At 38.3% G+C, this 25,018-nt stretch overlaps 1 protein-coding gene across 1 annotated transcript in view; it reads right to left on the bottom strand.

Moving 5' to 3' along the window:
- Positions 1 to 25,018, bottom strand: part of KIF13A (kinesin family member 13A) — a 115,022-nt gene that overhangs the window by 23,004 nt on the left and 67,000 nt on the right. The window contains exons 9-24 of the mRNA XM_010285816.1: positions 21,677 to 21,788; positions 21,082 to 21,294; positions 19,260 to 19,370; positions 18,926 to 19,060; positions 17,592 to 17,722; positions 15,801 to 15,887; positions 15,525 to 15,691; positions 9,653 to 9,863; positions 5,425 to 5,587; positions 4,571 to 4,711; positions 2,792 to 2,941; positions 2,110 to 2,274; positions 1,285 to 1,458; positions 582 to 733; positions 330 to 462; positions 56 to 202 (exon numbers count right to left, since the gene is read on the bottom strand). Of these exons, the coding sequence (XP_010284118.1) occupies positions 56 to 202; positions 330 to 462; positions 582 to 733; positions 1,285 to 1,458; positions 2,110 to 2,274; positions 2,792 to 2,941; positions 4,571 to 4,711; positions 5,425 to 5,587; positions 9,653 to 9,863; positions 15,525 to 15,691; positions 15,801 to 15,887; positions 17,592 to 17,722; positions 18,926 to 19,060; positions 19,260 to 19,370; positions 21,082 to 21,294; positions 21,677 to 21,788 (2,392 nt within the window). The remainder of the gene's footprint in view (positions 1 to 55; positions 203 to 329; positions 463 to 581; positions 734 to 1,284; positions 1,459 to 2,109; positions 2,275 to 2,791; positions 2,942 to 4,570; positions 4,712 to 5,424; positions 5,588 to 9,652; positions 9,864 to 15,524; positions 15,692 to 15,800; positions 15,888 to 17,591; positions 17,723 to 18,925; positions 19,061 to 19,259; positions 19,371 to 21,081; positions 21,295 to 21,676; positions 21,789 to 25,018) is intronic.

Here is a 25,018-nt window from a genome sequence, read left to right as displayed (position 1 = left end):
GCAAAACAAAACAGAACAAAACAAAAATCAACACATGAAAAAGTAACTGTCTTACCTGGTAGCTGTCCAAGCCCCTTTGCAGCTTGGTTGATCTGGCAGTCACACCACCTATAGAGACTGAAAGAATTGCTTCTACCATGAGAGGCAACGTTCCCGAATGTTGTACGGGTTTCACTGTCACCTGAACTCTGCGAGAATGACCCTGAGCAGGTAATTGAGAGATAGAAAGAAAGAAAGAAAGAGAGGGAGAGAGAAAAATAGAGAGAAACTAAGAATAAAATTAAGAATCAATTTGAGCATGAGTAAGACGACAGGGAAAAGATACGTACCTGCCTAAGCTGGAAAATCCCCCCTGTGTTTACATCTTTTGCCTGATGGAGTTCAACTGCAGTATATTCTCCCATCTCATTCAATTCTTGTATGGAAATCCACATTTCTATTCTTCGAGTTACTTCATTCCACCTAAAAAGACATCCCCCAAAAAATCTAATGGTTGCCTCACCAAAGTATATTTTGTGCACCACAAATACTAGAAAGCTTTAGAAAGCTGATGGAAACATTCATGTGTAATTTAATTGTACCTGTCTCTCAGTGTCCTAGTTTTAGCATGAAGAGAATCAACTTCCCAGACAGAACTGCCATTGCCAGTACATCTGTGACCCCACACCTCAATAGCAAGAGCTCCTTCTGAAATGAACTCCAAAAACTCCTCTGTGACATTCACCACATAGTCCTGGCAATGAGAAAAACAAATCATATCCAATCAAATGAAATAATTCTATCTCCTCAACTAGTTTCTAAGGACACACCAAACAACTAACTACCTGCACACTAAAACCCTATGGTTCGGACCATAAAGCTTGACTCAGGTCAAGAAAGTTGTGAAACATCTCATCTCAGCAATTCCTGCTTCTGCATACTGCATTTCATGCTTTGAAGATCTCCATAAAAACAAAGTCACAGCTCCAATGATCTTTAAGTTGCTGAGCTTACCAAACAAGTATATAATAAGATGTCATTATATAAACTAGTTTCTTCCACGCATTAAAGATGACATCTGAATTTAAGAGACCAATAATTGAAAGTTTTTTTTTTTTCATTTTGCTGTATTTCAAAGAGGTGATGAAATGAAATATTACGGCATTCTAAAGTATAGTCAAAAGTCATTAGTTATATGACTTGATTCCTTCCTTCTTCCCCCAGTGAAACAAAGGCTCAAATTCTAGCTTATATCTCAAACATACCATCCTCCCAGTAACACTATTTTGTAATAAAAATAGTTACCTTACAATGGGAGAAGGTCACTGTAAAATGAGCATCCTTGCTCTGAGGTGAAGGCACATCTGGATCTACCACTGGTGCCGCTACTGTTGACTCACATTGATCCCAAAATGTATATTGACAAAAGACAAAATTGGAGAGATTAGGTGGCAGTCCGGTTGCTTCTTTTATTTTTACCTGAGGAAACAAAACAGTTGTTCTCATAAATACGATTGTTTCTTCTTCAGCTCTAAGTTGAAGAAGAAAAAAACTAAGTATTTAATCCAAAGTACCAACAGGCAAGAAGAATTTTTAAAGGACACCTGCAATTACTTTCTAAGGATGTTCCTTATCTAGGAAATCTACATTTTGCATACACAGAAACACAGATGCAAGGATAGCAGTTACATGCACCTAACTAGCCCACCCATGTACATGTTTTCTTTGTGGAAGTTGATATGCTCAAGTGGAGAATGAACCTCTTCTTCATGGAAAAAATGAAACCCAGACACCACTCGTAATTGTAACACTAGATAATGAAACAAACCATAGGAGATGGTTACATAGAAAAACTTTTCCCTTCTGTGCGTGCCAAGAAGGACAGTCCTTATGTCAGTATTTATGATGTAGACCTCCATATACTTGAAACTAATGGAAACTAATTCACAGCCACTGGCAGCCACAGCCAGTTAGACTGACCTACACTGAACCGGAACAGCAAAAGTCTCTCTTTTTGCTGTAGATAATTTTAAGTGAGCAATAGCCTACATAGCTTAGTACTTTACACCAGACCAATTACATAGTTACAAAGGCCTGAAACTGTTAACTTCATCATGTGTTCTCACTTACCCTGCAGGAGAGCTTTTTTGCTCTATGAATAATTTCTCCATTGTTATCCATGACTTCCAGACTCCCACTCTCACTGGAGTTCTCAGATGAGTCATCTCCTTCTACTACACGTTCTGGGACAGACCCAGTGACTCGCATTACTTCAACATGCAACCGTCCTGCAACCTAAGGCAAGACAAATACTAAGAACCTGTGCACAAGGGACTTAAAGACATTAAGATGGTAAATATCTAACTCTAGGAGGTGCGCAGGAACAGAACTGAACAGCTCTACCAAATGAAAAGCAACAGTGTCAAAAAAGAGGAGAAAGGAATACAAAAATTAATTATTTGTATACAGAACTACTGACCTTTTTAATTCACACACAACAGAAAAGGCAGAAAGTGTCATGACTGTACATCAGAACCTTAATATCCTGGGTTTTGCTCAGTTACCTACATTGACACTAAGCATTTTATTCTACTAATTTCATAGCTGGGCGATTGTAAACAATTAAACAGAAAACATACATAGCTCTTTGCAAAACACTTGTTCACTGGGAAACAAGACACTAAGCATTATTTGCTTGTTAAAAATTCGGTGGAGATGAAGCCTCCCAGCAGGGAGCCACGCGGCCCCCGCAGGGAGGGGCCCAGAGGAGTGCGCCCAGCCCGCCATACGTCAGGGCGCCGTTTGGCTTTACCTCCCCCTGCTGGCTGATGATGGGCACGGCATACTGCAGCTTAACGTCCGAGAACAGGCACTCCAAAAACACGTTTGCAACGCCAATTAAGTTGTGATTCTCTTGCGCTTCGTAAAAAGGATCACCTCTTTTGCCAATGAGCTTCCTTATCTGTGTTAAAGATCGCAAAAGTTATGTCAAAAATTGTAAGCGTGGGAACACAGAATCAAATAACCCCGTAATACGAGATCACGGCACAAAAATTAAGTCACTGCCAATCTTTGCTGTTCCTTCCCATTACACAAGTAGAAAGAGACTAGAAGCACATCATAAATCTGAAATGAAATCCTTGAGGTAAGACATTATACATCCTTTCTTTATTATGGGATATAGTAATACGATGACCTACATTTTTTAGTGATGTCAAGACAAAGTAAATTTTACCATGAGCAAGCACAATAGCCATTGATTTCAAGAAGTGTCACCTTACTTTTCTGCTCTGTTTACACTCTTTAAATGAGAGGACAAATCATCCTCAGGTTGAGTAGCTGGCCTGGCTGCTGGGTACCACTACAAGGGCAAAGGGAAGGTGCAGAATGACTCCCACCTAAGCCTTACAAGTGTTCTCATGACTCCCACAGAGCTGAGATCACATCTGCAGCATTTTCTATGCGAGTATCCTATATACAGCCACAAAGAATTCATGCAGATTCCCAGCATGATATGCTCTCCTCAGCGGACCTGTCAGCTCCTTCCCTTCTCCTCTTTCGTCTTCAAAACATTTGACCTACATGTTTCTATGTAGCACATAGAATACATCATGCATTATGGATGACATAGGTGATGGCAAGGACAATCCTGGCTCAAGCAGACATAATATAGCCAAAGGATGTGCCATCAGTTCTTACTAAACTCAGCAGCAAAATCATCATTGTCTTCAATGGGCACAGATGAAGTGCTTGACCTCCCCTGTGCTATGACTTCAGAGATTCCCAATGTCCCGTCCAAGACACATGATAAAGGCACAACAGCTATCAAACATATTTGAGGATGATTCGTCACACAAGTAATTTAGGTGCTCCTTATCAGCCACAAGACAGCAAGATATACTTCTTATGCACTTCTACCTGGATACTTAGAGGACGTCTTCTGAAACACCAAATCTCATGTCTATCTCTTGTCAGTAAATAAGCAAGCTTCTGACAAGGCTCACGCTTATTTGCCAAGGCTGACACACTACTAAAATTCTCAGGAAGCACCACTTAGTTTTGATGGAGACACTGATATAGACTAAGTATCTTCAATTGATTTCTTCACTGCTATAAGGTTGGGAGATATACAGTGAAATTACAGATATTTCACATTTTAAGATTAAGTTCTACTTCACTAATATGTTCTCCACCTTGAGTGTATCTAAGCAGCATCCTTGCTAGCTTTGATACCAACCACAGTTTAATCATCTTATTTCTAATGCAGCTTGCTGCTTCCATTCAGAGCTGGTACCTATCTGCATGGCACCTATATTATGCCAGGTAAACTCTTTGTAGTATCATGAGTCACTACATCAGCACACTTGTATCTAAGAATGTAAGTGACCATAGGACATACCTGTGTTTTATTACACATGGGCATTTTGAATATTTAGTATTATTCATAGTTGCCCTTTTTTCTTTTTTTAAAAATACAATACCCTACCCTTTCATATACAAAATCATTGCACTTTATCTGTACAACATATTAAAAGGGGTTACAAGAAGACAAACTCAATCTCTGATTCCTTTCAGAAAATATATACAATACCTCAGGAATTTTCTCCTTCCACTCTTGATAGAGGTCTCTCATGTCAATCAATTTGTTCTCTAGTTTCTCAATGGTCCACACTTGAGTACCTTTTCCTTTTCTTCTCACTTGAATAGCAGGCTCACTTACTATTGCACCCCTCTAAATCAGAGGAAAAAAATAATTACTGTGGGAAAGGTGTATGTGAGTAGTTTAACTCTTCAGTCAAACTGCATTCTGAAAAAGGAATAAAATATAGAACATGCAGAATGAATAAAAAAGGTATAAAATACAGAACATACCCTGCATGCCGGCCACACTATCTTCTCATCCTCAAACACAGCATAGCCTATGCATCTCTGAGGCTCCAGACCTCTTTGTCCTTCTTGGACAACTACCATTTTCACACAGGAACATTAACACTCTCAGTCAAATCACTTATGAGAAGGACATTATCCTAATTGCTATCCTTATATTTACAATATTGCCATATTGTAGCAGCACTACAACTAGAAAATCCTTAATACAAAAGTTGTAGGCATCTGTAATAAAAACTGGCAATTTTTGCAAACATAACTAAAATGCAGGTTTTACAGTAATAGAACACAAACGTCTGTTCACAAACTGCATGTGCATATGGCAATCATACAACTTGAAAGTTCAGCAAGAGCCATGCTTAATGCTATGTGTACCCATCTATTACTTATAATTATTCACTTTCAATATATTAAAGTCAGGTAGCACCCATATTTTGCCTACACATAATCTAACAAAAGTAACATTTTATGGCCTGAAGTTAGATGAACGTTACATACATCTACATATTTTAGATTAGCCATAAAACTATGTTTTCCAGCATTCTCTGCTGTCGTTACCTTTTTGTTGGCACTGAGGTTTTCAGCAGGGATCTGAAGTGTTACTTGATAATCTGTCAGTTTACTCATTTCTTCTGCTAAGAAGTTTGCTTCTCTCACCAGTGTATTTGCCTTTACTATCTGCTCTCGAAGTTTAGCCAGGCTCTGTCGAAACAATTCATCCCTGTGGTGCAGTAGGTAACATGAAAAATACACAGAAACCTATTTCTATTATTGGAAAGCTGCAAATAGAGGTGCTAACAAAGGCTATTCTGAAACAAGTTTAAGAATAAATGCTGTATAGAACTGTGTCAGACCACTTTATTGAGGAAAAGCAGTGATCGCCTATTAAACAGACACATTACTGTTGAGATAAGTCTAGCATAGTAATGCCCAAATAAAAGGGCACAGTACTATAGGACCTGTTACAGTGATGATTTGCTAAAAGCCCTAGGGACAGTCCTAATTTTCAAGAAATGAAATAATTGCAGCTGTCTTTGTCTTTAATCTGGAGTCCTGTTCCACAGAAACTACCAGTCCCAACATGTGGAACTTCATCTTGATAAAACCCGCTTTTCCTCAGACTGTGATGTTAGAACCTGCAATCACTGCAGGCCACAGCTTTACATCACAGCTAGGGCTCTGCAGTGCTACAGACCCCCAGATATCCCTCCATATACTTAAGCCATCTCAAGTGTACACATTAAAAAAAAAAAACAAACAAACACAAAAACAAAAACCAACAAACAAACCACACTCAAGTCCTATATACCCGAAGTATCTTTTAAGTAACAGATGAACAAGGGCAGGTTAAAGCTTGTGCACTCCGTACAGTTAACAGTCTCTGGACAAATTCCAACAAAGTTTCTAAGGCCTGTCTGAACAAATCTGTTCTAACTTAACACCTGGCAAACCTGCTATGACACATACAGTATCTCCACCTGCAATACTAAGATACACTCTCACCTGGGATTCTCGTCTTTAATTTGCCTTTTAAAAGTATGAGGATTATTCTCTGAGCAAATGTGAAGTCCGCCTTTCTGCCTTTCTTTGTAATCCCAGTAGCACTTACTGCATCTCATCATCTTCATAAAACTCATGATCGAACTCCCTATTTCAGTGACCAGCATTCCCCTGTATGACTTTTTAGCTTTTCTATGGCAAGTCCTACTGAAATATAGTACATGTTGTGCACATACACTTCTCGTTTCTACAAAATACATTACATTATGGACAAGCATAGGAGGAACAAGCAAACTAATGGGCCTTGCTGTGAATCCAGGCAAAGTTTGCCTATTTGCCTTTATTCAGATAAGCTTAGATCTTTTGTATGTCTTCATAGTACAAACCACAAACCACTGTTAATATGCCTTTCAATCCTCAACAGAACTCTTGTGGAGCGGCTATCTTTTTTCAAAATATCCCAGAACAGCCTTGGGTAATTCAAATTGCACTCTGCTGGTTCCCTGATACCATACTGAAGTGGTAAATGACCAGCAGAGCTAGCAAGCAGCCCTGAATTTTAGTGCCTTTGCTCTAAGTTTGCAACAGTGGGGGTTTTGTTGGATCTTAAATAGCTGTTATCAGTGGATTTTTAGTCCATTTCCCCCGTATCTGCTCATGGCATTATACGGAAAATTCCTTTGCTTCTCCCTCTCGCTTCTGTTATCCAGGCCATCAAGATTAAATGAGCAATTCCAGACCATGGGAGTGACGCATTCCACAGACAGCTATAATTTTGGATTCACCCAGAAAATGAAGGTAGAGTTAAGAATTACTCATTAAACAGTACTTAATACTGAGAGTGCATTACACCTGCAACCACTGTGAGACAGCTGCCTAGCTTGAGAAACAGAAGGCAGCTTTGATCTGTAAGTGCTGCAAGAGCCACGGGATTCAGCTACAGACAGTCCCTTCCTTGATCCGGGAAACCAGCATCTGGCGAGCTTTTCGGGGAGGCTCCCACACCAATCTTTTCTTAGCTAGATTCCCGAGAAAGGAATGGTTTAAGACTATAAGGAGGACTTATGAGTAACTCAATTATTATGGGTAGTTCTCATTACAGTTGTGTTTTTCTGTATATAGCTGTGCCAGCACCCTTCCAGAAACTTAAGCCAAAAAAAACCCACCTTTTCAGATTGGGTTTCTTAATTCTTACTACACAAAACATACAACAAGCTCCATCAGAATATTAATCAAAGTAAATACCCACTGAACATGAAATCCTGAAACAACTGTTTAAGCCAAACACTAGGGAAACTTGTATCTGACTTTCACAAGGTGTCATTACAAGCCTCTGGGATTCCTAATGTCAGATACAGAACATGCTGAACTAAACCTTTGTTCCAGGACACCATCACCACCCCTCTGCTCAAAGTTGCAATGGGATAACTTTATGCCAATAGGTTTTAACACCAGGTCAGGTATCACCTATCCTTCCATAGCCAGCATAAAGCCAAAAAAAACCTGTGCAATGTGTTCTAGTTGATCTGACAGATACAACCACATGCCTACATCTGATACCTATCAAATACATTTTGCCGGCTGATCCGGTAGAGCTCAGCTTCATCTGCAATGGCAACAGAGCTGCAGCTAAAACTGCACTGATAAAATTCTGTGCAATCCAGACATTCGGCTTTTTCACACATTCTTCACATCCAGTCTTCCTATTTTTTCCTGCAATTCTTGCCCTCTGGCCAGTTGGCTGGTAAACACCCTCTCAGCACCATGTTGCCATGCTTTTACAGCAGAAATCCCTCAAAGACTGTTTTCTGGTTTCTTATTTAAGAAGATTCACCCCCCCCTTTTTTTTTTTAGAAGCCCAAAACCTCTTCTAGAACTATAAATAAACAAAAAAGTATACTTAAGAGGATCTTCTGGGGGACAGGAAACTGATAACTAGTTCTTCCAGAAAACCGCTTATTCAATGGCAGTACCACCAAAACATCATCAGACTCCTTACTGATCACTACAAAGAGCATTCATTCTCCCCTTTCTCACAATGCAGCAAAGTACAGTCTTCAAGCAGTTCAACAATTACATAGAGTAAAGCATTCACCCATGAAATCCAGAGAAAAAAATGCTTGTTCCAAGCACAGCTCTTCCTAAGAAACACCTAACAACTACTGAGAAGAGAAGGCTGGCGGAAGACTTCACCTTGATACCACTCTAGATTCTCTTTTTTTATGTCGTGGTTGGTTAATTTTAAGTTGATCAATTACAATTTTTTCTTCTCAGCTCTCAAGATGTTTTTTGTTACTTCCTTTTCCCTTCTGTTGCATCTTTTTAGAGGTATGGCTTCCTTTGCCAGTAAACCCAGTTCTCATACCTGCTGCTGAAGTGGGTTATCAATGATTTCTTGATGGCCTTGCTGTGCTTAAAGCAGTTCTGAATTCCAACTAGCATGTTTCTCATTTTGCAGTCCTTCTGGAGCCCTAAAAGAGCCTGCAAATCCCAGCCATGACTCTGTAATGCTTTACATTCAGTTCCCAATGATTCTGTTTTTAGCTCTTACAGGGGCAAACATTTTAATTAAAGTTGAAACACAGCACTATGTCTCCCTATGCTTGCCATGGAAAACATTCTAGTCATTGCTGGTCAACAGTGTGTTATCTGTTTAGGGTTTTTTCCCCAAAGCTGGGCAGAAATTACAAAACAAAACCTTGCACAAAAACTAAACCAAGATCTTTTACTTCCTAAACAGCACAAACATACTCTATTTGACTATTCTGCAGTTCTCAAACTCTTCTAAAGCTGGGCTTACTTTTAGAAACACATACATACAACATTTAAGGACTCCCATTTTCTGTATTTTCAAATGGTTTTTAAATTGCAAAATACCATGCTCTCATTGTATACTCTTAACACACAATACTCCTTAGTGGACTCCTTAGTCTGAATTGACAAATTCACCTCTGTGCTATCCTTTTCTCTCTTTCCAGAACTAACTTAATAATTGCTAAACCAAACATTTCACAAGCATTTTTCTACTTAAAAAAAAACAAAACAAACTATAATGTCTATCAATAAAAGCTAAATTCTTATTTCATTTGTCTGTTAAACCAAATAGGAAGATCTTGTACACACATTACACACCAGAACCTAGTCCTAAATGAAATGCTAACGCTTTGGTGGAGGCAGATCTTGTACTGCACGTCAACTCCACAAAAAAAAAAAAAAAAAACACCAAAAAAACTGTCACCCTTTGTAGTTCTTACTAATTCCTTTGTTTTAACTCCTGTATTCTCACCTCTCTTCTGTCCAGAGATTTACTTTCTGCTGTGCAGTCTGAGCAGTATAGGAAAGTCTGTCACTGCCATGCTGATGCTGCCTTTCTGGAGAGAGCTGCTGTCGCAACAGCTCTAACTCACGTTCATACATCAGCCGCTGCTCCTCAAGAGCACTCCGTTTCTCTTCCAAGTACTGTTTCTCCAAGATCTGGACCACGTTTTGCACTGGGTCTAAAAAGAAAAAAGAAAAAAGGGGGGGGGGGGGGGGGGGGGGGGGTGAAGAGAGAGAGAGAGAGGACAAAAAACAGAAGTGAGAAAATGCTATTTCAGCATCACAGAACACTCATTATTTATTAGATAACAGCAATCAACATATCCCAGACTCTGCAAACACAAGATGGCCACTGCCCCCCAAAACAAAAGGCAAAATAATAAGTATTGCATTAAATAAATCCAAACGAGAAAAAAAATAGAGCATGCAAAGGGGCTAGAACAGTGGTTAAAACCCTCATCTACTGCATACGTCAATACTGTGAAGTTGTAGTATGTTCCAGAATCCCAGTAGGGGGGAAAAAAAAGACTATATGGAAAAGGGGACAAATTAATAAAAAGCAAATAAACCAAAACACAAAGGAAGATGATGTTAATCAGAGAAGGAAATTACTTAAGGAAGTAAAAGGCAATTTACTTTCTCCATTTTGGTAGAAAATGAAACATGTTCAAGAGCTGCAGATGAAAACCGAGACAAACAAATTATCTGACTAGTCACACACTACATTGCACCAATGTGCTTCACAGCACCGAAGCAGATAAAGTACATTCTGGAGGGGGCTTCTGCAGTTAGCTTTACAAACTACATTTCGTCTCAGTATCAACCCAGAATAAATATCCGTTTGGATATTATATCCTTAAACAACAACTGCTTGTGTCAATCAGCTATGGTTAAACCTCAAAGAATGTTAAAAAAACATTTGTGTCTGTTTCTTTTCTCAGACAGAAACTGTGTCTATTCCTGGTTTTGGGTCCAATGCCAGACTGTGCCTCTGGAAGAGAAATTCAACGGAATAAGCTGTTCCTATACACTACCAGTATATATCTGCTTCGCATATACACATCGGAAAGCTTAAATACAGCAAAAAAGTGATTTGCAAAAGGACCAGTCTAGATGAATATCTGAGTGACAGCACATCACCTAACACATTGCTGAGTCTGTACATCAGAAAGGGAAGGGAAAGGAGTTCCATAGTTGGAGCGGTGGATTATCAGGGGGAAGCAATACTGCAGCTCCAGGACATACCAGGATTTTCAAATTCAAAAATCTTCAGCTTTAAAATAATTGTTTATGATACCTCTTCCATTTTGCAAATATAAAAAAAAAAAGAGCTGTTGTGATTTCTAAGGATGTCAATCTGTCACACAAGGAAGGAGAAAAATAAACCCAGATTTCATTACGCTGTCCCACTTTGGAACTAGAGGTATGCTTCTGAAAAAACTAAACAAAACAAAAAACCAAAAAACACGTCGGTGTGATTTAGTTACGAACCATCTTGCCTTCACTACCAAAACCCAGTCCTTGTAAGATTTTGTACAAGTTCTCCTGACACTGCAATGCTACATGGAATAAAATTCAGGTTACTATAGCATGCAATAGAGGATTCACATGAAAGGTTCTGTAGGGTTTTTATCACTAGTAGTGTATGTTGGTCAACATGTATGTTGGTCACCATAACATGTACATACACTCTCCCTAAAAGCACATCCCCTGTATCTTCACAAACCAATGTAGCATTACTATATTTAGTAATTGATAACAACTTAGTACTGAAACTACTGAAACTAATTTTGCTGAAGATAAAATCACAGACAGTGAGTTAGTTTAACATACATGGCCACTGAGGCAAGTCACTTGATAAAAGAAATCCTTCCTATTATAAATGCCAGAGAAGGAAACAGGATCTCCAGGGTTCTGTTGTTACAATGGGTTTGTATTTGCCTTTCAGCATCCTTTTTTGAAATATTAAGACTGATGTAAAGCACATCTTTATTTTTAGCAGAAAACACACACTCCTACAAGTTGCTACTGCCGCCCTGGCCTTATCCGTGGAAGAAATCACTGGCTTCACACAAAGGCATCATAAAATACCATCACAATGGTAATTATAAAGCACAAAGGTAAAAATCAGTCAGTATAAATGGCAACCAAATAGCAAAACAGTGATGCATAAAAGTGTCTTAAAATAACCAGAAATATTACTTTTTAGTACAAGACATTCTCAGAAAGACAGTTAGCTATTTTTAGCTTTTAGACAGACAGTGCAACAAAAACAACTGACTGAACCAAGTTCTAATATTCTAGACTAGAAACCAAGTTATTAATGTTGATCTGCATCATCATTATCCTGCTAACTCCTCCAGATAATACCAGAATTACCTTCACATGCATAGGTTTTACTCCATAAACCCTAGAACAGTTTTAGTTATGTGTAAGAATCGTTGAGAAATCAGGTATTACGCAGAAGACAAAGAGGAGGCATGGAAGAAATTAAAAGCCCTCTATTGTGTTTGCAAACACAGGAAATGAATCTAAGGCTGACTCATTAAGACAAGACTTTCCTAAACTGCTCAAAGACCAGCTCCAAGCTCAGGGAGCAGATTTCCTTAATAAAAGTGATCTTTTCAGCCACCTAGATTTACAGGATCACAACCACCACAGGATCAAATTATACCATGGAAAATATTTGGAACAAGATGCAAGAAACTAGTCTAAAAATTTTCAATTTCAACAAAATCCACTACTATTTGGGAAAGAAAAAAGGCAAGTTATGCTTGTATTGAAACGCAAAAGGTAAATTTCCACTTTTCTAAAAGTTTTCAATTTAACTTTTGAAAGAGTTTACACAGAAAACCCTGAGCCCTTCGCAGTGAAAAAGCAAGATATGGTGTGAGTTATAAATCATCCAGTTAGAAGATGAACAAACAGTCAGGTTTTTCACAATTGAAAGAACTACAATAGTGTTTAAGTTAGATTTAAACACCATGTTCCAAAATTTTTGATTTCTCATGCAAAGTCAAATTAATTAGGGAAGATTTTACCGAGTGCTTGCCAAACACACAGCAAATTCCATACAGTGTTAAAAGTCCCAAGTCCCAATCCTTCACATATTTATGTGACAAGTTCAATGGCCCTGAAAAAACCATTCATATGCAGTTAATCCTCTGCAAAACGTTAGAATATTAACAATGAACCAGAAGAATGTACTTTCTCCATAGGATGAACATAATTTATTACCTTGCTGCAACATCACAATTCACATCTGGAACCTGTTAATTCAGTAACAACAATGCTGAATAAATTTCCTTAAGATTTCACGTAGGTGCATTTTTCTAAACAAGCTAGAAGAATGTTATGACACAGGCTGCTTTACTAAGTTTCATCAAAAACCACACCCTGAGCTGTAACAGCTTTGTTTGCTTAAATGAGAAGCTGGGTAACCTAATCACATTGTTTACTTAACCACTGCACTGTATACAAGAATAAAGTAAACTTCTTTGCTGCATTTTGTGTTTGACCAGCATCACAAATTAGCAATACAAAGCTGATCTGACAGAATCCCACAAAGAAAGAGAACATGCTGAAGGGAGGAAAAAATCTGAATGTTTTCTTTACAGCTGTTTTCAAAGTTACACATTTTCCTCAGAGCTCCTCTGGAGCCAGATGCAGTATGCGACACTGTTGTACTGGTTACATGCGATAAAAACAAACGTGTTGGCACCCTGGAGAAGCTAGGCTATTTATTTAAAGAGGGTTACTGTTCTCAAATAGGTCAAGGGTGAAAAAACCCCAAAACAAAGGAAAATCAAAAACTTTTGCTTCGGGCTATATCAAGCCACTGATGTGAAAGAAAAATCACAAACTCATACATGCCTATAAAATAATAACATTTTTAAGATACTTCTTTATTCCCCCCCCGGCTTCTCCAGAGAATATGGATAATAGAATTAAACGTGTTAAGTTATTTAGTTATTTTTTTCTTAGTCATATTCATTTTTCATTTTAAGGAAGAATAAATAAATGTTATTGCAACAAAGCTGCTTTACAAAAAACTGGAAGCCTGTCAGAAAAAAATGTATTTTATCTGTACCAATGAGAAGAATAGAATCTGGAAGTACTACCGGGCCTCAAATCAAAAGACCAGCCTATGATCCTCACAGTCACTTGTTTTGTCAGGGTTTTATTATCACTTACTACTCCAACTTAGTTAAGCAATACCTATGTGGGAGGGAGCAGAAGAGACAAGAGGCAGAATAATTGGGTTATGATGCCTCTGAAACTCTTAACATTTGCTGTGCATTAGGGAGGAGAGAACTCAAGCGGAACAGCAAGGTCTGTAACTGTTCTTGAGCGAAGACACACAAAACAACTGACCAAGACAAAAATTAGGCTGGACCACAATCAAAAAAGCCTACTGAACTAAAATGTAAAGACACTTGTGAGGAATCATTTCCATCAGCTAGATAACACCACATGAAAACTAAAAAATGTGACCCTCCCTTCAAAGAACACTGACTCATTGTAGACTGGTACAGTTTAGTCAAATCCCTGGTTAGTGACAAGCAGATCAAGCATCAATTAATGCTTTCAAATTTCTCCAGCAGTCTCATGCATGAGCTAATCGAGTTCAAAACCTTTGTCCCAGTTTTGGCACAGATATGGGATGGTTTGAGGCCTTAAGACAGGCAACAGAATCTTCACAAGGGATGACAACACTGAAGACCACCAGGATGGCAGATTCATCTGAAATTCGTCTCCTGGTATGAGTGAACCATAATGAGAATATTTCTATTATCAAACAGTAATTCACATCAACTTAAATGACGAGACCCTGTAATTCACTCACACAAGAAATTCCATTAAAATCAAACTGTAAAAAAACCTGCAAACTATTGCTAGAGCATCAAGCATACAAAACCATCATGCTGCACTCAACAACAAAACAGAGCAACTTAAGGATAAAAAGGAGACCAAGAAAAAAGTAAATACTGTATTTCAACAAGTAAACCACAGCAAACAATGAAAATACTGCGAAGAACAGAGAACAGAAAGCAATGAAACACCATCTACTGTGTCTTCTCGGTTAGTGACCAAAAATCAAGGTATTTGCCACTCAGATTTTGTGTATTAAAAAACCTGTACAAAGCATTCAGTAGTTTACCAAGTTTTTCAGTATTTCTTCATACCATACTATATATCATGTGAACTATGACTTGCCTTCTGGAAACCATGAAAACACCATACTGTTTTGTATATACCATACCATTGTTTTATATATACTGTATTTTATTATACTGTCCAAAAAAAGGTATCACAATAAGTTTTAACAAAGATTAAATAAAATATTGAGAGTGATCAAGCATTAAAAACCATGCTAGCTGACATCTGACTATTCATTTGTTATCATTTCAGTGTTTTTCTACTAAAGTTAAAATGATGTTGGTAATATTTGATACAAAAGGAAGGATGAAACTAACTGAGCCATATCTGGAGCACCCTTTTGTCTGCAGTAACTTGCAAAAGCAAGAGGTTAATAGGACTTAGATGATGATTTGACATTTGATTACAACTCAGCTGCACTATAAAGGACAGCAGATGTACAGATAAAATTGTGTTTCAGGGCACAAACCAACTACTGATTTGTGTGTATGTCTGTATTTATACCTAGCTGCATGTATATATTATATAGATTTTATATATATGCCTAACATTGTTTCTGTAGAGTATGTTTTTCTGAAAATGCTCCAAAGGCCCCATGAGCAAGTGTACAACTTGCTTTACCCAGAATTTAAGTTCCATGCTGAATTTGTTAGACAATCCAAAAGAACCAGTTGCCTTACCATTACTATTCAGTGTCTTCATAATAACTTCCATTTGTGCAAACTCATAGCTGTAGTCTGGTTCTGAAGAAGCTTCACTAGCTGCATCCAGATCATGTTCTCCTAACGAAGTTTCTTTCTCAAGGTCTTTCAGCCAGTCTCGTCGTTTCCTCTTTGGTAAATTGATTCTGTGTAAAAATTGAAATTAATTTTCTAAAAAGTTTATACAGAACAGTGGAAGAAAATAAAAAAGTAGGCTGAATGTAAAGAGGCTGGAATGTAAGTATCAACTATTACCTAAAAAAGTGGTTGTTTCCCCATAATATTCTATCCCCATGCCATAACTGAGTGACAGAACATACCAGCGCACCATTTACACAGGACCTGAAAGAAAAAAATGCAACTTCTGTGAAATCCTAAAAATAAAAAGGTTGAAAAGTGACTACAAGATCTACTGCATCTCCCATCGACAGACAGTGATTTGTATCATGTGATGCACAAATCAGCTAGGCTCTCACTAAAGAATCAACAGGAAAGTTACTGGTCTTATTTCTACCATCAGAATTAAACACAAAGCACCTTTCCCCTCCAGATTTGGCTGACACAACTCTTTAGTAAACACACAGACAAGGCTGCTTTTAGTTGCATAGTTTTCTTTAAATGCGCATTTCTCAAACTGGGTTACTGCCTGTTTCTTATAAACAGTCTGCAAACTGAGTTGCATGCAAATCCTACTGACAAAACTCTCCCAAGATATAAGTCAGTCAACACACAGTTGTCGGCATTCAAGCGTAAGAAAAGACCCTTAGATCCAAGTTTCATTCTTTCAACAAATGGAGTCTCTATTATTAACAAGGGTCTATTTTTATGAACATCTGGTATACTGTTACATTTGCATTTAGGTTTTTTGTATTAAAGTTTCAATCACAAAATGCGAAAAATGGAACTGTTGAACTTTTGCATATGTGAGTCACAAAGCAGAACATTTTATTTGAAAGGTAAAAAAGTTAAATAAAATGAAAAAAGCCTTTTCAGATGCAGTGTTCTGAATTCAGCTGTCTCTCTCAAGTAAGTCAATAGAAGAAATTCTGGTAACTAAATTTCTGTTGTCACTAGTATCTTAAGAACAGCTACTTAAGCACTGCAGATCAGGCACGAGTAAAACATATATTTGTTTTTTCCACTGACATGTGCCTTTGTTCTTGCCAGTCAAAATGACTGATTTCTAGTACAGTAACTCTATCACCACAAGCCTGAATCCCATCTGTTTGAAATTTTGTACTGTAGACTGCAGAAGAAAAATGCACACGCTAAGAGGTATTTTACTGAAGGCAGAATGAAAGAGGTTGGATTTTTTAACAGGTGTGTATCAAACTTCTGTTTCTCATTCTACTAATAATCTATACATTATTTAGATATTCAGATTTCAGTCAAGCAGCATGACTATTAACTAGGACAAAGGTCCTGCTTATCACATGTCATTGGAGTTGAAGCGACAAAGACATTTACAACCCTAACCAAGAAGCCACAGTGCTCCCAAAATGAAAAATAATTAAAATACAGAAGTAGAAACAAAAGGAGAAGCATGACTTCACACTGCACATTTACTAGACACAACAGTAATTAAAGATTTAGGAAAGAATTTGAAGACCTCCAGATCTTTAAAACACCTTTCTCACAAAACACTGAGCTTTACAATAGGAACTACTCACAAGGCACAGTTTATCCTCCCCCATCAAGACACAGCCTACCACCCCATGGCATAGGTCAGGATAGCCAGCAGCGTCTCAGTGATCCTGTTACCACCCAATATACAGACAAGCAATGGTCCCTCATTCTTACTCATTACCTTCTTGCGATGGTTTATTCTGAGCCAAACCACTGACAGCCTGTGATGCTGCAGAGTGCGTGGGTGGGTGGATGTGTATACGTGTGGGGAAATGTTAGTTTCTAAGTCACCTATATTGAAGCTACTCATTAATCAGAGTGTAAGACACTTCTGACTATGTAAAATAAAAATGCATGCAAGTTATCTTCTGGTAAAGAAAAGCAAACACTTCACTGGAAAGTGCTGCTGATCTTCCTTACCTTGCATTTTCTTTTGGTGTGAGTGTAACTTCTCCATCTAAAGCAATATCAATCTCACAGTGTTCTGGTTGGATTCCTATACCAAAGAGCTGTATATCCTGAGAGGTATCTGCACCAACTCTTGTGTGATCCTAGAAAATAAGCTGTTACTAAGAGACAAGCAAGCTATCACTGTTCATGTAACTAAGAAAATATTAGCTAAAGCACTGAGACTGCACAATCTATGTACTCTCCTTTGCTAAGCACTTCTATAGAGCAGAAATGGTGCCACAGCAGATTTGAAGACTGTAAAGGTCACACACAAACCGTTCTTCTGCTCTGCACTTTATCTTGATACAGTTCTAGATAAAGCAAAATAAAGCAGCTGACACACACACATTCTCATTTAAAAATATTTTCAGACTATGCTTGCATACAAGCAATAAATGCAAATACCAAAGAAAACCAGCCATGTCATATAGGCATATATACCAGAGGACAACATGGATAATAAAACAAGGTGCACGGAGTTGGCTGCTTTTTGGGAAACAGCTATATAGCAACTCAACTAAACATACTAATCTCTACATAATTTCAAGTCATACTGTAAATTCTGCTGAAATGCTTTGCTGTTGTTAGAGACGCTGTGCTTTATTTGCTACTGTTCAAATACAGAACCCCCATTTCAACCACTAAAGCAGAAAAGTAGCTATAAAAATAGACAGGATAGTCTTTCATATCTTATTGACAAGGAGCTCACATTTCCTTACAAACTTATTAGGTTTGTATTTGACAGAATTTCAGTCTGACATGAGACTATGCTAAACAGAATGGTATGAAAGCTAGTGACAGTAGGGAAATACATTTCTGTAAATTTTTGACAGCACTTTTCCCCCCCCCTTCCTCTTTTTCTTAATCTTTTCTGTCATTGAAGACTATGTTTACTCTTACTGATTACTAATACATATTATCTCTTTATGATTAACTCGTTGAGTATTTAAAGCAATCCTCAGTTCACTAACAAAAAGAAGCATCTAACACAAGGCGCTCACTTCAAGTTCAGCTCAAAAGGCAATTCTGTTCACACCCTGTCTGGAAAAGCTAGAATTTATCTCAACACTGACACACACTGAGCACTTCTCCCACTGTTGGCAATCAGGAGATCAATTAGGAAAAAATGAAGCTGAACTGCAAATGGAGAACAAAAGCCTAAACAGTAGGAGGAAGCCTATCCTATTTTGCTGCAACTCATCTTAAAAATCTAAACACACTCTGAATAACAAATGGAGCTAGAAATTCAAAACAATAAACAAGTGTCCTTTTGTTTTGTGTAAACACCCTGTTCACATTCTTACCTTTAAATAGTAAACCAAAAGCTCATTGAGTGCAGGATCTGCATTCAGGTTCACCAGGTAACACTTGTCATCACCAACCTTGATACCTGAAGACTCAAGGGAAATTCCCATGCTCTCTAGCTGTCTTTGCCTCTCCTGCAAGTACAAAAATAGGTTAATCTTGCCTGCTGCAATATGTATAAAGAATATCCAGAAACAAGGGGAAAAGACAAAAATCCACAGGAATTCTAAATAGCTGGTGGGGAAGACAGCACAGTCCACTAAAGCTCATGAAATTCAGCTGACTTGCACTAGATGAGTATCTGGCCTTCCCTCCTCAAAATTTCTGAAATACCTGTGCAATTTCTTCTGTTTTCCTTAGCTTTTCTTCCCAGGTGACTGTTAGCTCTTTTATTAGTTTTTCAGATTCTTCCAATTTTTCCTTCAGTTCTGGTGCCTTCATGGCCTAAGAGACAGAAATTACCAAAAACCTTCAGCTACTCTTCCCACTGCAATCTCTGCTTGCACAAGGAAACTGAACACAAGCAACATAATATGAAATGCAACAACTATAGGCTTCAACTATATCCCCAGGTTTTTCATGCCAGAAGATGAAGAAACAGGTGACTTGCAAAGGAAGAGGGCAGTATCAACCTATAATGGGTCCAGATCTGAAATAGCTGAAGATTGACATAGCTCCAGAGGCTAATGGTACCACCAAAATCTCCGAGACTGGCCACTCAAGCTTAAGTGCCTGTATAAAAATATCTGAATATTTAAAAACTTAAGTCTTGGATGTCTGAAGTTCAACTGTGAAGTCATTCTTCCAACAGTAGTTTCAAATACAAATTCCTCTCGATATTTAGCCTTCCATTCTATCTCGATTTCATAAGTGTTCCTAGAGTCGCATTAAAGCTTTCAGACTGACCCTGTTGATTACCTTCGGAGGAAGGCATGCTCTGGAGCTAATGCAGGCTTCTCATTTCACAATAGGAAACAAAAGCAAAGGACTCGAATACGTCCAGTGCCAAGTAACAATTTAACAGGCTGGCCTATAACTCTATATAACTGTTTTTAACAGAAGATATGACAAAAAACTTTTTTAAAAAATTAGTAATACTTTGGACACCTTCCTACTGTTTGTGTTCAGCCACAGTCCACCAACATAATTAAGAACATGCTACAGTAATATTTTCTGATTTAAAATATGGCATTAGAACAGATTTTTATTTACAAAGTGAATGGCTCCTTTTTCTTAAAGCAGATTTTCCTATTTCAGCCTGTAAGGAGCTGTTCATACAAGGCACACTATTCCTTAAATGAACATGAAGTTTAAACACTGCACAAATTTACCCTCAGACACACTTCTGTTCTTTTTCCACCAGTATGTTGTGTCTTGCCTGAAAAGATAAAAAAAATATTTTCCTACAGTGCAGTGCCTAATTTCTCCAGCTATCACCAAGTAAACCATTCTACCCGATACTTTATGCTCCAAGTATAAGTATAAATCCCAGATAAGCAGCAATCACACAGTGTTAACTGTTAGGCAGTAAAGCAAATTGCTGACAGTTTCAGTGTTGCAGTTTTGACAACTTTGTATAGATTTTCACAAGTGTCAAGGATACATTGTGGTCCAATACCAAATTTACGGCTTTTCACACTTGTCCATTTGACATCATAAAATCATATAGTCCAACAATGCAAAAAAAAAAAATTCTGCTAATAAGTTTACAGAATGTAGTTGTACCCTAGCTCTTATCTGTGCTGCATCAATTACTGCTTGACATAAAATTCTTCAAGAACAGTCTCTTATTCAGTCTATTCTGACAAGGATCACCATCAGTACAATGTTGTCCTCATTTAAAAGCTATTAAAAAATAAGCAAACATTATGTAGGACTTATTTCAGGAAACAAGGTTAATTATTGTCCTGGTTTCATCTGGCATAGAGTTAATTTTCTTCACAGAAGCTAGTGTACAGCTATGTTTTGGATTTGGAGAAACTGTTGATAACGTACTGATGTTTTGGGTTGTTGTTATTTAAAAAAAAAAAAAAAAAAAGGCACAAGACACTTCGTTTCCTCATTTTGTAACACTTAAAAAGAAAGCCAGTCTTCCAGCCAGAGTTTGACATTTCTTTGGGAAACTCTGTTTACATTGTACTGTGAATACTGTTACCTCAGCTTGCGAGAGCTGTTCTTTCAGTTTTTCCACTTCTTCACGTAACTCTCTAATGACCCTAGCATTTGGATCTTCATTCACCACAGCATGATTAACTATCCTTTTGGCTCTGTCGGCATATCTCAGAGTAGAGAGTGTTTCTTCATAGTTGTCTGCTGCTGGACTAATTGTGGCTATCATGGCAGTTTGGCTGTTTCCTCCCAAGTTGTCCTGCAGAATGCATCCAGAGAAAGTTTGAGGGTTAAAAATTTTTCTAGGACTATACCAATGTCTTTACAAAGACAATTAAAATACAAAGCTTACTATTTAGTCACTGAAAGGTACTCTGGATATAAACTAACCAGTATGATCCATAAACATTTCCAGCCACCTCCACCAGCTTTGATTCCACTATGACTGAAAATAGACAAATAGGACTTTACATAGAATTAACATGAGATAGCTGTCCATATTACTTGGAACAATGAGCTCCTTAGCTCATTTCTTTAAAAAAAAAAAATTTAAGTCCATGTACACAGAGGTAAGCTACAACGATCCTACGAACTATTAAGCTGACATCTTGTGAACAGGATGAACGGAAAGTATTAATTACCTTGAGAAGCCAAGTGAGTACAGAATCTCTGTAAGGCACAAACTTGTTTTTCCCCTTCCCTGCCGCTTGGTCAGCGAGTGATGATATAACCAAGCCCAGCGTTGAAAGTGATCTATAAAAGCAACACAGCAGAACAGCTTTAACACATATTCAAAATGTAGATGTAATAAAACAGAGAAAAGAGGATTTCCTAAAGAGTTTAATTTATGGTCTGCAGAACTTCACATCTGATTTTTAAAATATCGGAATAATTTAAGTTGGAAATCACCAGTGGAGATCAGCTAGCCCGTATTTATTGAAGTTACATATTTGGAAGAAAGAAATGGTTATCTACAGGGCTTCATCTCAACTGATACTACTATCAAGTTTCAGGAAGACTAAATTGAAATATTCGGGTATTTAAAATAATTTGAAAAGTGCAAAGCAGTCTCCTTCAGTACATGGAGAATCACTGCCTTTGATTAGGTATCCATCTTGTGTCAGAGACTAAAAATCTATCTTAGACACTGCCTCATGACACTGCTACGAGTCAGTGCTGGCAGCACACCAAGAATCCCCTGTCTTTAGAAGCAACGTTTTAAGAGCACTGGCTCAACAACAGACTAAAACCAAACAATTCTTTAGCCATAAGGAGGCATCCTCAAGACAAAGCCAGCTACGGTCCAGAAGAGCTAGTCTGCCGGGTGAACCAGTAACTAATCAGCTGTCACACAACAATGGAAGACTGCTCATCAGAAGAGACTGATTAGGAGGTCCCTTGACAAATGGGTTCATTTATAACTGAGGTGGAGCCTCACTAGCTTCTTGTGGGGGGAACAGATCAAACAATCTCTCAGTTATAAAAGTGTTGCACAAGCATGAAAGAGAAAAGCCCCCAAACTGCCTAGCAGCCAGCCACATCCCAAGCACCACTCGAGAATCATGAAGAAAATAACCGACAACTCGTTCATTTTGGTACATGTACCACTTTTACCAACAGGGGTAACTGTGTTAGCGATCTCTGCAAAGCATATGTGCACTATATTATCCAGTTGTTATATAAGCCTGTGTAAATTTTAAGTGACATCGGGGCTCTTCGGGGGAGTATGTTTAAGGTAATGAGCTGGTTCAGGAGCCTGGGAACATTAAACAGATGCCTAAAGGGTTTTAAAACAGACAGTGATGAAGCCCAAGAGCATACTGGTCCGTCATACTCATGCCCAATTATCCAGCTACTCTTTATAACTACCAAGGAAAACTTCAGCAGTGTTGCAATTAGTCAAATAAATCATTAATTGTACTGTTCCACTCCATCTTTTTGAGCTTTCTTTTCCAAGAAGTACTACTATTTCAGTTGATAGGCAGTGTTTGCACAATATTTGTAAGAGGGCCCTAGTGCTGCTTGAAACTACCAGTAGTTCAGAAATAACATTTAGAAAATGACAAAAATGTTGCAGAAGAGTATTTCAATAACACGTGAGGGTAAGGTAACAAGAACCATTACATGTGTCACAAAAGGTGTCCCATGTTGAATAGAGCACCAAGTGGTATGAAGATATAGCATAGACCTGAACGCAAAATTAAAAGAAAAAGAAATTTAAGGAGAGACTAGGCAATCTGATCTCCCAAGAAAGTACTCAGTTTTGTAAATTTATCTATAGGACAACTTCCCAATTCACCTCTGAAAAAGGTGCAGTAAAAAGGACAGTAATTTTTAGTTTGTGACCTAAACAAAAGCCTAACAACCTCTGAAAGTTTGTGGGGGGAGGACGGGGAAGGGAGAATTGGTTCTTGCCTCCCATCTCTGGTCTTCACAGATGGAGATGACAGCGTGCTAAAGATGTGAGAACAAACAGTAAGATGCTGTATCCTGCTCTGTAGCTACCTCCTACAGCACAGCTGAAAAGCATACTCCCAATGGAGTCCACCTTCAAGAAGCATAAAGTTAAAAAAAAAAAAATCACCCTGGCCCACTTTCCTCTGATTCCTCTTTCCCTCTCTAAATGACGGAAAACGTGAAAACCAAAGCCAAAAACTGAGGGAAGGGGAAGAAAAGGACAGTCAGAAGGGAGATAGGAAAAACAGGGATTCAAAAAGGCCTATCACCGAAAACTATTTCACAACAGGGCTGCAACACCAATTTGAGTTATGGGTGCTGCATTTTAATAAACAGGAAATTATAAGCTACAGTTTATTAACACAGGATTAAAAGATGTGATAATATTTCTGCTCCTCATAAATAGCGATTTTATTTTAAGACTAACTGTTAACATCTGCAATAAAAGCCAAACTGGAGTCATTTATGTATTCTGCTTGAGACTTTGTAACACAAAGCTGTTTAAAGACTTTAAGGAAAGCAGTAAAAGAAACGGCTGCCCAACAAAGTAATTACAGGACTCATGGGCTGCTTTGCTTCGTGCTAAATGATGCATCAGAGATCCGTCATTACTTTGATCCTATCTCACACTACTTACACAATGAATCAAGCAGAAGGCCTAAGCCCGTAGCGCGCGGCAGACCGAGGCAGTTCAGAAGCAGCAGAGTGAACTTCCGTGCTGCAAGAGCATAAGAAAGTGCCATTTCTGCACATTTTCTGTTCTCCCTGTCCCTATTCCTCAGGTACCACCAGTCTGCCCTTGCTCGTGGGTGGCGGGAAGCTCACACACTCCCACTGTGAGCCTGAGCCAGGGGCGTTGGAAGGGAATCGGTGCTTCTTCACCTCAGGGAACAACTCTGTGCCTAAACGACACCCGTTCAAGATACTTCTGTACAAGTTACAACCAAATTCTTCAATGAGCAGAATTCACCTTTCTATTAGTTACCTCTGAATACAAAAACCCTCCCTAAAATCAGCTTGGAGCCAGATCTGTCCCAACCCATTTCTCCTCCACCCCCCTTACATTTTAAAAGCAGCTTCTTGCATTCTGAAGTTAAAACGACAACAGCTATGATTTTACTAATCAGAGATAAAATTGCAAACTGCTCACAGAAAGTATTTTTCTTAGCCACTAATTGACAGCTTTTTATTCCGCTTCCTCCTACTATTGTTTTCTAGAAATTCTTTGACTACACCACACAGAGTTGTTCAGCACCTCATTTTCTACACTCAGTATAGGAACCAGCACATCTTGGGGAGGAATGGGCACATCCAGCTTTCTTATGAGATCTGGTTAAGTCCCCTGAAAACGTCAATAATAAGGAGAGCAGACACTCAGCACCTTCACCAAGGCAACTCTGCATCAGCGCTGAGAAAAAGCAGAAGTATCCTTCTTATGACTTTATGGAGCCGTTAACAAAATGACACAACTCCCCATTGCTTCAGTAAGCGAGAGCGCAATCCATCGCCTCCCCTCTGCAACATGC

The sequence above is a fragment of the Phaethon lepturus genome, unplaced genomic scaffold, assembly GCF_000687285.1.
Source record: "Phaethon lepturus isolate BGI_N335 unplaced genomic scaffold, ASM68728v1 scaffold10494, whole genome shotgun sequence".
Lineage (NCBI taxonomy): Eukaryota > Metazoa > Chordata > Aves > Phaethontiformes > Phaethontidae > Phaethon > Phaethon lepturus.
The sequence above is the reverse complement of the archived record's forward strand: the minus strand, read 5'-3'. Positions and strand labels throughout refer to the sequence as shown.